A 13,714-nucleotide genomic window follows, 5' to 3' on the forward strand; every position below is an offset into this window, starting at 1 on the left:
GACTACAACGCGCACCTGAATATTAGCCGCACAAGCTAAAATCAGGGGGAAATCCTGTTGTTTGTACATACATTAGCCGCACCTGACTAAAAGCCGCAGGTGTTTCAATGTTGACTTATCATATGTAAGAGAATATGCACAAAGGGAATTGTCAGGAAAGAGATGGCTGTTTGGAGACACACCCCTTTTATTAATATTTTGAAAAACAAGTTATGGGTACATATTTGCATAACTTTTTAGGTATATGTACAAGTAGCGGTAATTACAAGTACGAAACATGTACTGTGCTTCATAAATGAGTAACAAATGTAGTACATAATAATGTTTCATTATTCCTGTCACGAGAAAAACGATTGGTACGATGGATCATACAATTCTTTGACTTCATTTAGAATCACAGTGATCCTCTGGACAGTGGAAGAACATATGAACAGCACAGACTGGATTCATACCCACGACCCTCTTCTTGTACAGCACCACCATGTGGCACGTGTGCCTGTGAGTTTATCCACATCTAAGGAAGAGCTGCACATCTGCTGAGCCCTGCACGATGACCCAGTGGGGCTTCCCTGGATCATTAACATTATTGTCACTGTGATTACTTTCCCTCATGTTTAAGGCTGCACCACCCCAACACAAGAACATACATATTACTGTTTCATTAACAGCTTTAAAGGATATTTATTCGTTTATAACATTTTTTAAAATCTGTATTTTACATTGATTATTAAAAATAATTTAAACAGTTTATCGTGTTTATTTAAAACATTAATTTCACTGGAAATGTTTTGGATTTATTAAGAAATGATTTAAAAGCAGTGAAAATTATTTTAATGAGAGAGACCCGCTGTAGGAGATATTATTCAGTTTGCTTCGTATTTATTAGAATGTTTGGCTGTTTTATATGTTTATTGTTAGATTTGTCGGAGTCTAGCGGGACACCTCGGGTTATCCACACCAGTTGGCAGCTGCACTGGGTCTTTGCTGTTTAACAGCAGGATGCTCTGTCGGGACTTCTGCGCTGGACTGAATCAGAGGGCTGAACAGCGGAGAAAAGGCTTCTAAACATTTCCACTGGAGAAACACGTGTTACAGGCATAGACCACGGATGAAGCCTCAGTGAGAAAAAACCTTTTTGACTTGAAAAATGTCTTTTTTAAGAGTAATCTGGCCAAGAGGACAGCTGAAATTGCAACAATAGTTCTGTAAACATATTTTAAGTGGACAAAAGGGAGCTGATTGATTATAATGTAAGTACAATGACACAGTAATAAAGATACTTGAGAAACAGGTAATTTTTTAAATTTTATATATAACCCCTCTGTAATACCTGTTCACAAAAGTTTATTTAGCAACATACTTAAAGATATTACACATAAAAAACACACGGAAACAGTGGAAACCATTTTTTTTGCAGGCAATCACTTTTTGCCACAACACCGTCTACGAGCCAGTCACGGATCCCGGAACAGCCAGCGGTTTCCTGACTAAGGTTCAGAGCCGCGGAGGCAAAAACCGGCAGATACTTGTGTATTCTTCTACCCACACCGAGAAGGATCAGATATAAACCCACGCGTCCTGCTTACTGACCTGGGCTCCTGAGGAGGAGGTGGGGGCTCCAGCAGTCCGCTGCTCCAGCTCCTGGTTCTCCTGCATCACTACAGTGTGAATCCACCAGCAGCGCACTCGGTCTATGACTGGAAAGCACACCGGACAGCTGATATCTCCTGCGCGTTCTCGCGAACTCACCAAAAAGCGCGTGCAGGAGAATTAAGAGCCGCCCGTTCAAGTGATAAAGTCGCAGATCTCGCGGTGTTTGCAGCACTGTACTCCAGGGACGATTTTAGCCCATTTTTGGTGGTGCTTCAGAGACAGTGCATGAACTAAATAAAAAGTAATTGCGTAGTATAGGTTCTATTAAAATCCAGCTTCCCTTTATGGTTTGATGGAAAATTGATAGGCACCTGGAAGTGAGACTGTTAGTCTCACAAATGGTGCAAACTGCAGAGAAAAGCATCAGTGTGGGAGTCAAAAAAGGGGCAGCTTGACCAGTGAGGAACAACATATAATTGTTTGTAGTGATGTGTCGGTCGCAAACGAAATGGCTTTTAGAGCCGGATCTTTGACGTGAACGACACGAGCCAGCTCCTTATTTTTCTTTTTTCCTTCTCTCAGCCTCTCTCTCGCACTTTTTTCCGCTTCACTCTGCATGCGAGCCTTGTGCTTTACGCTGGGCAGAGGGGGAGGGGCGGTAGTTACACTCGCAGCAGCACAGGAACAGAGCGGAAGGGAGAGAGAGAGAAAGAGAGCCAGGGACAACAATGTCACATTAGAAAGGTATAGTAATCATCCACAACTATTTTCAGTTGCAGATGATAAAGGATTCAGAAAGTTTATTCATGCAGGCCCATATGACAGAGAATGTGATTCTTTTTGTTTTCATATTTTAATTTATATTTTATTGTGTTGTGGTTTGCAGTGTTTTGTGTTGTTTCACTTAAAATTTCCTTAAAAGGAAAAAGCTGAAAATTTAAATAGTTAAAAGCTGAAATGTGAATAGTTGGTTTTAGTATTATATGATTTATTTATTACATTTTATGTGGAGTAAATAAATAAAAGTATATTTACGGTGGCCCCTAGAGACAAAGCACGTAAAAACTCCAAAACATGTACAAAACACAACAGAAGTGCTCCAGGATGCTGGGCGCACTTCCAACGACTGGATTTGGTGTGTGGTAGTAACAGGTAAATAAACATTTTTTTAAATTATTTTAATATATATGAGTGCTTGTGTATAAAAACACAAACAATACACACATGCTTTCAATTGTGTCATTTAAGTGATCTAAGTAGCTGTTTTGGAAGTTCAGTTAACGCTAGAAATGTGTTTTGGAGTTTGTACGTGTTGTACGTGGCCACCGCATATATTTATATATAAACATATATAAATAAAACCACTTTTTTTTTTCATTAGTAATTCCGTTTGTGCTTAATTTTATATTGTTGTTAATAATAAATTATCTAAAGCAACAAAACAACCTGAAGAGCGGTTCGGAGCCGAAAGTGCCGGCTCTCTAAAAACAGCCGGAAATCCCATCACTAATTCTTTGAAACAACCAAACAAAACATTAAAACATTATTTATTTATTTTTTAGCTCCAGTGCAGAACAAACATGTGACAACATCTGTGTTGAAAATCAGTAAAGAAGCAAACCAGCCTGGAAATCTTAGATATTTTCTTTATAAGCAAAAGCAGTAAATTCATTTCCAAGCCTTTTAGAGTTTAAGATTTTCATAATAAAATGTAGAGATTACTGCCGAGAGATAAAAAGCTCATCTGGATATGTGTGAATGTTAAAACTGTTTCCAGAGACAGATATTTAATGATATGCATTTTTTCTTTGAATCTGCCCACACACTGGTTCACTTCATTCATGCTAAAGTTAAATGCTAGCAACACTGACACCTGTGTGTTTGTGCTGAGTTCAGCCTCATGTTGATATCTGAGCACAGAAGAAGTCCTGCGGTTCATGAGGACGGGGATCCATGATACTGGTTTCACTAATCGGACTCTCAAAACAAAAGCAAATCTCGTCATTTTATAAAATGCTGTACGTTGCCTTACATCACTGGTGTTGATGTAGTGATGTCCAGCTGCTCCCTGCTGCTCTCGCTCTCCTCATTTGCTTGTTGGATGTTGGTCCTCCTGGACGCCTTTCTCACCTGAGCTCGAAAAGTCTTACAGAGGTAAAAGTAAACAACAGGGTCCAGACAGACGTTGAAAACTGACACCATGGCGGCCGCCTCCTGCAGGTAGTACAAAACTCGACCCACAGAGCAGCTGGTCCGCAGAAAGGGGTAGGGAAGTCGAACCAGGTGATAGGGGACAAAGCAAACACAGAAGATGCTGACCAGCACCAACATGTTCCTGCGAGACTTCACCAGCTTCTCAGAACCAGAGGAGGCCAGCTGCCTCTGCTGTGACTGCAACACCCTGCGGGAGATGCTGTAGTAGAAGAAGACCAGGGATATGAAGACCAAGAGGACAATGATTGCAGAGAAGGTGTGGAGGATTTTGTACAGCAGGCTGACTGATGAACTAAAGGAATCAACACAGTAATTAGAGGTCAAAGGTTCCTTGGAGCTGATAAAAAAGCTGATAAAAGTGATTGTTGGAGCCAGGAGAATAACCCAGGTGATGACAGAGATGATTCTCGCAGTTCGTACTGTTCGTACAGTTCCTGAAGGATGTACGATTTTCCGATACCTGCAGACAGAAGAGGAAGGAGGCAGAATACAACTTCACTAATCACAACAGTGCCAAAACTGCAAAAGTAAATACTGAGCCAGAAAAAGGTACATTCATGCTTTTGTGAGGAGCACAGGGTGTGTACTTAACCACTTAATCTAGTTTTTACGTTGTTGTTAACTACAGTCTGAAATCAGTAAAGATTCTTACCTATTGGCAGCGATGTACGCCATAAATATGATGCTGGCGTACATGTTGAGGAAAAAAGCAGAAGCTCCAACTGTGCAGTGGAGCAGCCAAATGATGGGAGACCTGATGGCATAGTGGGCGATGCGCAGTGGCAGAGAGAGGCAGAGCAGGAAGTCAGCAGCTGTCAGGTTCTTCAGGTAGACCATCAAGCTGCTGGATGCCTGCTGCCGAGCCCGACAACAGTAAAACTTCATGATGAAGCCATTGAGGGGTAAACCCACCTGTAGAGACACAGAGAGGACGAGAGAACAGGACGTTTGTAGATGCACAGAGAACCTTGAACCAGTTCCTTAAAAAAAAACACAATCTGATTATTTGAAACTTACCAGAAACACCAGACTGTAGACCAGCATAAAGAAAGGGTTGGCTGATGTGTCGACATTACCACAGTTCTGGTCCGAAGACAGTGTTTCATTTTTGGGGTGAACCATGTTTCTGGTGCTGGAAAAAAAAAAACACTTTAAAAAAAACAGTCTTTTAAACTGAATTTATAGGTTCATTTTTTAAAATGATTCACTCTTAATTTGTTTTGTTAAATTAATGTTGGAACAATTTTAGATATTGTGCTACAGGTTACAGTCTGCAGTTGTGGAAGGAAGCATACAATAGCTTTAAACCAGACTGTTCTGTTCTATTAAAATGCGAGATTTCACACCTTTAAATGTTCATTTCAGATATGATCAATTGCAAGTTTCTGTTTTTATAGTTTAGCAAGATGCTTCTGCTTTTTGAGCATAGCTCATACACACACGTTAGGTTCATTGAAAGGTCGTATGTCTATGTATGGTATGGCTGGAAACGCACAGACACACATGCACCTACACACATTCTGTACATTAGTACCTTAGTTGTGGAAGGAAGCATTCATTAGTAAAGATACGTCAACCCTCTCATGAATCCTTATGACAATCCATTAAGCACAAGCTGAAGCAGTGAGCTGTAGGCAGAACCTGGACTCATCGCTGAACATAACGTTTCTCTATATGTTCACGTTCCAGTGCACATGGTACTGACACCAGGCCTGGCGGTGAAGGGCAGTCATGGCAGGCCTCCTGGACTCCAATGAGCTTGGATATCAAGTTAAAGGAATTTACTCGAATTGCCTGCAAGTTTATATATTTCAATGTTTTGTTTTGCTGTTTTAATTCCTTTAAAGAATGAAATGTGCAATATAAGTAAAATTGACTTTGACATTGAAATTATCACGATGACTGTGTGGTAGGCAGAGCTAGGCCCCAATAGCAGGACTTGGAAACAAAGGGAGTGAACTAAAAGAGGCAGCTTTAATTACTCTAATACTGAACGCTAAAGCACAAACATACAAAGCTAAAAAAAATAGAAACTAGAAACACTTAACTTAAATACAGGCAGGATAACGAGAGGGTGGGAAACGAGAGGGTACACACTGGGACCAGAGAGAAACTAATTACTTGGAACAGATGAACTTTGAGGTTGCATGCTCAGTTAACTAAAAGTATTTTTTATCATGATATTGGATTGACATCTCTTGAACGCTGAACTCAGCTGTGTTATTAATCATTGATTGTTTTTGCTCCACATGTCAGGAACTATTAAAAATGATAATTGTCATTTTTTAAAATCAGCAGAAGCACAAAAGATGTGAGTCTGAGAATCCAGCTGGACCTGTATTTAACGTATCCCTCTGCAGTTTTTTGTGATGATGAAAAGTTACTTCTGTTGTTATGTCTTCCAGGTTAAATTGTAAACCATATCCAAGATGGCGCCGCGTATGGATGCCCTGGTGCTTCAGTGCATTACTTCTGTCTTGTTTTTGTGCATAACTTCTGTGTCTGGGCACTCCTCTGGATATTCTTACACCAGAGAAGAGCTTCTTAACTACAGGACTACAACACCTGGGGATTTACTTCCAATATTTGTCGCATCTGCGGCAGATTTACTGCAGACTCTGATCAGGAAAGCGAGACGCCGAAAGAGAGGTAAGCGAGCCGGTGCACTCGTGCGTCTGAGGAAACGCGGACTGCGAACTGCTCTTCCTGGGATCTTCCTTTCTAATGTACGCTCACTCAGGAATAAGATAGACGAGCTGGACCTGATGAGAAGCATGAACAGAGACTTTGCCTCCTCCTGTGTCTTATGTTTTACGGAGTCGTGGCTCAGTGAGGACATCCCGGACAGCGCGCTCAAGCTGGAGGGCTTCCATCTGCTGCGCGCGGACCGGCAGGCCTCTCTCTCTGGTAAGACCAAAGGTGGAGGTGTCTGCTTCTACATTAATAGTGGCTGGTGCACAGACGTAACAATGATTGCTCAGCACTGCTCTTCCTCTCTGGAATACCTTTTTATTCACTGCAAACCGTTTTATTCTCCGCGGGAGTTTGCTTCATTCATCCTGGCCGCTGTTTACATCCCGCCAGATGCGGATGCGCAGGCAGCTCAGTGCGCACTCGCGGAGCAGATACTGCACATGGAGCGGACATTCCCGGACTCTCTCATCATTGCTCTTGGGGACTTTAACAAAGCCAATCTGAGCCATGAGCTTCCCAAATACAAGCAGTATATTAAATGCCCGACCAGAGAGGAGAGGACATTAGACCACTGTTACAGCACGATCAGCGGGGCCTATCGTGCGGTGCCCCGCGCTTCACTCGGACTTTCTGACCACGTCATGATCCACCTAATCCCCGCGTACAGACAGAGGCTGAAGCTCTCCAAACCTGTCGTGAGGACCAAAAAACTGTGGAGCAATGAGGCTGTGGAGGAGCTTCGCACGTGTTTGGAGACCACAGACTGGGACACATTGAAGGCTGCTTCTAACAGCTTGGACGAGTTTACGGACACTGTCACCTCCTATATCCACTTCTGTGAGGACAGCATTGTGCCATTACGCACCAGGGTGAGTTATAACAATGACAAACCCTGGTTTACTGCTAAACTCAAAAAGCTGTGGCTGGAAAAGAGAAAGGCGTTCAGAAGCGGAGACAGGGACTGCTACAGAGAGGCCAAGTACAAGTTCACTAAGGAAGTGGACATTGCCAAACATCAGCACTCTGAGAAGATGCAGCAGCAGATCTCAGAGAATGACTCGGCCTCTGTGTGGAAAGGTTTTAGGAATATCACCAACTACAAGCCTAAAACCCCCCACTCCACTGATGACTTGCTCTTAGCCAACACCCTCAACGACTTCTACTGCCGTTTTGACGAGCCATCAGGCAGCCTTCACACCTCCAATGGCCCCAACAATAGAGGCACTTTGGACACTAATTCCCCCACCTCTCCCCCCTCCATAGAGCCATCACCACCTTCAAACTGTTCACCTACAACACCCCCCTCCTCACCCCACACAAAGGAGGATTTCACACCACCTCCTCCCACCACAACTCTTCATATTCATGAAGCAGATGTGAGGAAGCAGTTTAAGAGTCTGAATGCTCGAAAAGCTCCTGGCCCAGACGGTGTGTCTCCTGCCACCCTCAGACACTGTGCAAACGAGCTGGCCCCAGTGTTTTCTGGCATTTTCAACTCCTCACTGCAGGCATGTCATGTGCCTACCTGCTTCAAGTCCTCTACCATAATCCCTGTCCCCAAGAAACCTAGGATCACTGGACTAAATGACTACAGACCCGTGGCTCTGACATCTGTGGTCATGAAGTCATTTGAGTGCCTAGTTCTCTCCTATCTCAAGACCCTCACGGCCCCCCTCCTGGACCCCCTGCAGTTTGCATATAGAGCCAACAGGTCTGTAGACGACGCCATCAACATGGCCCTACACTTCATCCTGCAGCATCTGGACTCCCCAGGAACCTACGCCAGGATCCTGTTTGTGGACTTCAGCTCTGCCTTCAACACCATCCTTCCAGACCATCTCCGAGGCAAGCTTTCCCAGATGAATGTGCCTGACTTCCTGACAGACAGGAAGCAGCATGTGAGGCTGGGAAAGAATGTCTCGGACTCCCGGACCATCAGCACCGGCTCCCCTCAGGGCTGTGTTCTTTCTCCTCTGCTCTTCTCCCTGTACACCAACTGCTGCACCTCCACCCACCAGTCTGTCAAGCTAATCAAGTTTGCAGATGACACCACCGTTATTGGACTCATCTCGGACGGGGATGAGTCTGCCTACAGGAGGGAGGTTGAACGTCTGGTGTCCTGGTGCAGCCACAACAACCTGGTGCTGAATGCCCAGAAGACAGTGGAGATTATTGTGGACTTCAGGAAGCACACAGCTCCACTCCCCCCCATCATCCTGACTGACACCCCCATCACCTCTGTGGACTCATTCCGCTTCCTGGGTACCACCATCACCCAGGACCTGAAGTGGGAGCCCACCATCACCTCCGTCATTAAGAAAGCCCAGCAGAGGATGTACTTCCTGAGGCAGCTGAAGAAATTCAACCTGCCAACACGGACGATGACGCAATTCTACACTGCAATCATCGAGTCCATCCTCACCTCCTCCATCACTGTGTGGTACGCTGGAGCCACTATCAGGGACAAACAGAGACTGCAGCGTGTTGTGCGCTCTGCTGAGAAGGTGATTGGCTGCAGACTCCCATCTCTGCAGGACCTGTACACCTCCAGGACACTGGGGCGTGCAGCTCGGATCTCAGCTGACCCTTCTCACCCTGGACACAGTCTGTTTGACCTGCTCCCCTCAGGCAGGAGGCTCCGGTCCATTCGCACCAGAACCTCTCGCCATAAGAACAGTTTCTTCCCCTCTGCTGTTGGACACATGAACAATAACCGTATGACTGTTCCCACCACTAACACATGACCCTACGCTGTGTTCACTGCATCATTCCATGTTTGGCTCTGATCACCACCTGCACTCATGTATATATCATGTACATATCTATCTATCTATCTATCTATCTATCTATCTATCTATCTATCTATCTATCTATCTATCTATCTATCTATCTATCTATCTATCTATCTATCTATCTATCTATCTACTTAGCACTTTTAATTCTTATTAGCACTTTTAATTCTTATTCTTATTTTTATTTTCATGTCTATTTAAGTGTAATTTATAACAGTATGTTTGCACTGAAGCACCGCAGCAATTTCCTAATGTTGTAAACCCACTCAACATTTGGCAATAAAACCCTTTCTGATTCTGATTCTGATAAAAGACACAGCGCAGCTCTAACCTCAACCCTGTTGTCTTTCCTGTTTATGACCACTGAAACTGCTGCACAGAAAACTCAGACACGTAACTTCCTGATTAGTTGTTAAAAGTTAGTTAGAATTTAAATTTTTGTAAGTCATAAAGCCTTGGTGGTTTAATGGCATCACTGTAAATCAGAAAACACACAATGATCGATCGTCTCTTGTAACCTGACTTGCTGATAACTTGTGTTAAACAGGTTTTATATTGTGCTGAAAAAGTATTTGACCCCTTCCTGATTTTTTTCTAAATATAATGATGTGTTAGTCACAGTATGTTCTAAACAACATTATCATGTTTGAGCGTAAGGTTGTTTGTCCATGCATCTGGCACCAGGACACCACGAACCTTAGTCAATAAGAGACTTGTAATCGTATGTCCAGATTAGCTTCCAAAACACTAACCCAATTACTTTTGTTCCTTAAATCAGGACTGGTTTAAAATGATCTTATTTAGTTTTTCTGTCAGTATTAAATGTGAGAATCAGACACCATCAGGACTCACCTCTGGTTCTGCTGCGAGGAGGAAAAGTTGCTTCAGCCGTTCTCAGTGTGATGGTACCACTGTAACTAAGGAAATGCACAGTGACATCACTGCTGCCCTGCACACTGGTCTATTTCCTCTTTGTCTTCACTGTTAAACTGACACGACACGTGTCCAAAAGAGTCGAGTCATTCTCTGATCAGCTGCTGCTACACTTCTTATTTTAGCACTGACTCACTTTATTGACACTGATTGATTTTTTACTAATGTCCTTCACCTCTTCATCACTACAGCTAACATGAGACAGCACCTGAAGCCAATTCAGATTGCATCTGAAACAAGTGTCATGGATCCCAAGACTTTCTGAACAACTCAAATATTTCCTCAGCTCAAAGGTCAATCGATTGATGGTGCTGGCCAATGGATGCAATGAGGCTGATGTAAATCTGGGTTCAGTTTTTAAAGAAACTCCAGTGTACAATGTGGATCAATAAGGATCAAACCACTGACCTTTTGATTGGTAGATGACACACTCTGCTTCGTGAGCCACAGCTGCCTTGAATGCTGATCCAAAAACTATGAACGCACTGGAGAAAACCATTTCCCATCATTAACCAACGACCATTTCCCCTCCTCATCCAAATCCATTAATTCAGAAAAAAAACATTTATAGATATCAGTGTCTAAAATATGCATCAACTGATTTTTATATTTAAAATGTATAAAACAGGAATCTTGTTAGGTTTTTTTTCATGAGAGAAGACTAATTTCCTCCAATTAAACGTTTTCACGAATCATTATCAAATTGTTACAATTTAAAATTACTGTTACACAGCACCAGGGACCTTCTGTATTGTAACTGTATTGCGGGTCACAGAAACAGAATGTTAGCATGATTGGTGGAATCAGTTGAAGGTGTCTTAGGTCTGATACATGCTCACGTTTCTTCTTCTGCAGCTTTCTGGGCATCTTCTTATATAGAGATTTAACCTTCTGCTAGCAACGCTCCCATTACCATGGCAACCACCTCTTGCCCTCCAGTCAGGCCTGTAGAGTTAAAGAAGTGGACAAAGTGCATATCATAACAGCAGATTCATGATTGAGGCCACATTCCTGTGAGGGAGTTGTGAGAAAGTGTTGTGTCTGCTTGTATCAGAGTGGGCACAACTGCTCTACAATATACTGTGTGCAGTAAAGAATAAAATACAAATACTGTATGTGATGCAAATTATGAGATATTAGCCTTACAGATAAAAATTAATCCCAACAGTCTCCAGCTCCAGTCCTTGAGAGCTACTGTCCTGTATAGGGATGGGTATCGTTTAGGTTTTATCCGATACCGGTGCCAAATCGGTACTTTTGAAATGGTGCCGGTGCTCAAACGGTGCTCAAACCGGTGCTTAAAGAATGGAGAACACAAAATTGGTTCAAAAACCTCTCATATTCAGCTGATTTTTTGTAAAAAGATAACAATGTTAGCCTTTTCTGCAGCTATGGGGCATATATGGCATCACTCTTAGCTGGAAGCAGTGCTTAAACAATGGAAAAAAAACAAACTTTGTCCAAAAACCTCTCATGTTTAGCTGTTTCCCTCTTTTTCTTTGGTCATTTTAGCCTTTTTGGCCAGGGTGAAGGGAGTATCTGCCATCAAACAAGAAGACAGCCGCATGTAGCTACAGTGTTGGGAAGGTTACTTTTAAAATGTATTCCGTTACAGAATACAGAATACATGCCCTAAAATGTATTCTGTAACGTATTCCGTTACGTTACTCAATGAGAGTAATGTATTCTGAATACTTTGGATTACTTAATATATTATCATGCATTTTACAACTACGTGAATGTACTATTGCTGTGTGATTTATTACTATTACTGAAGGTCCGCGGCTCCGAACCGTATTAAAGGGACCTCTGACTAATACGGGTTCCTTGTTGGGCTTGTAGCCGAAAAATGGCTTTACTTTGTTGTCTGGGTCAACTCTGCTTGCGAGAGACAGAGAGAAGCGTTGAAAGGCTGCTCCAACAGAACTTATTGTTTCGGAGGAAAACACAAACACAGCGTAAAGTCGAGTCTTAATAGCTTACTTACAACTGGGCTCATCAGGCTCTCTTCTTGGCTGCAGTGGTTATTATTATATTTACATGCTTCCAGCTCCCGTTTTTGCTCGATGACAACTCGTACTTTTCGACTCTCCTTTTTCTTCCACCTTGCGCTCACAGACACATAACGAGTATGGCAGTCCATTCTCCCTGCAGCACGGACTACACTGCCCATGAGGCTACATTCTTTAGGGCTATGCCTGTAGCATTCTGCCTATTAGCTTAGCACAACAACAAAAAGGCCTCTCACCCAGGAAACACGCAGAGCGTCCCCCTGTAACCATGGCAACCGCAACGCTGCCGCCTGGAACTACAGAATGTAGCTGTCAAACAAAATCGAAACAGTCCTGACCTGCGACAATATGAAACAGGAAAGTACCGCCGTGTAATCCATTTATTTCAACAAAGTAACTGTATTCTAAATACCACCTTTTTAAACGGTAACTGTAACGGAATACAGTTACTCATATTTTGTATTTTAAATACGTAACGGCGGTACATGTATTCCGTTACTCCCCAACACTGTGTAGCTATGATGATGTTTGCTAGTTCACCTTACATGCATTAATGTAATAACGTGGTTAGCCTACTCAACGTAAATTACACACGAACAACATTAAGCTACTCACGCAGAGAAGAACGGCTGCTGCTGCCATCAAATATGGCGCATTTCTCGGTGTTTCATCGGATTCGAGGTGTTACCTCCTTTGACAGTATCACAGTATCAGCTTAAAGCACTTGTTGCAGGCTGCTGAGTTTGCATATTTTGCTGTGAAGTACAGCCAGACTTTTGACCGCTTCGCCTTGGGCATTTTTAATCTGTAGCTCTGCATAAAAGAACGTACGTACCCGGACCCGCCTACTATCCTCGGAAACGTAAAATGATTGGCTAGAAGTGTATCACAGCTCAGGAAAAAAAAGCACCGAAATAAAGCACCGAAATGTGCGCTGCTTTTCGGTCTGGTTACTACCGTTTATGTCAGAACCGGACACCGGTACCCATCCCTAGTCCTGTATGGGCTCAAAATGTGGTCATAAATATTTTGTACTTGTAAATCAGGATTTGTATGTGTAAAAAAAATTTGTGTGTGCATAAAAAAGATTTGTATGTGTAAAAAAATTTGTGCGTGCGTAAAAAGATTTGTGTGTGTACTTAGCCAAAACAAACCCCTGCAAGTTAGAAGTACAAATTTTGACCCTATTTTTCTTCCTTTCATCTGATTGGTCAATGTCATGTCAATCACAAATGTAACAATCCAATCAGAGAACAGATGGGTTTGGCTGTCGGAGGGGCGCTTTTTTTGAACTTGAACTTTTTTTTACACACACACAAATTTTTTTAACACATACAAATCCTGATTTACAAGTACAAAACCGATTTACAAGTACAAAATATTTATGTCCACATTTTGAGCCCATACTGTCCTGCAGCTTTTAGATGCATCCCTACTCCAACACAGCTGAATCAGAATCAGAATCAGAATCAGAAT

General features: G+C 42.7%; 1 protein-coding gene across 1 annotated transcript; it reads right to left on the reverse strand.

The window, feature by feature from the left end:
- Positions 1-3,183: 3,183 nt before the first annotated feature.
- LOC146578422 (P2Y purinoceptor 14-like) lies at positions 3,184-10,166 on the reverse strand. The gene is made up of 4 exons (XM_085268735.1): positions 10,146-10,166; positions 4,825-4,939; positions 4,460-4,719; positions 3,184-4,267 (listed from the first exon to the last, which is right to left on the reverse strand). The coding sequence occupies exons 2-4, from the start codon at positions 4,927-4,929 to the stop codon at positions 3,622-3,624; spliced, it is 1,011 nt and encodes a 336-aa protein (XP_085124861.1). The 5' UTR covers positions 4,930-4,939; positions 10,146-10,166; the 3' UTR covers positions 3,184-3,621.
- Positions 10,167-13,714: the final 3,548 nt, after the last annotated feature.

This window comes from Mchenga conophoros, linkage group LG3, assembly GCF_057382185.1.
Source record: "Mchenga conophoros isolate Kocher_MC1m ecotype Shallow Benthic linkage group LG3, M_conophoros_male_GT1.1, whole genome shotgun sequence".
In the NCBI taxonomy this organism is placed as follows: Eukaryota; Metazoa; Chordata; class Actinopteri; order Cichliformes; family Cichlidae; genus Mchenga; species Mchenga conophoros.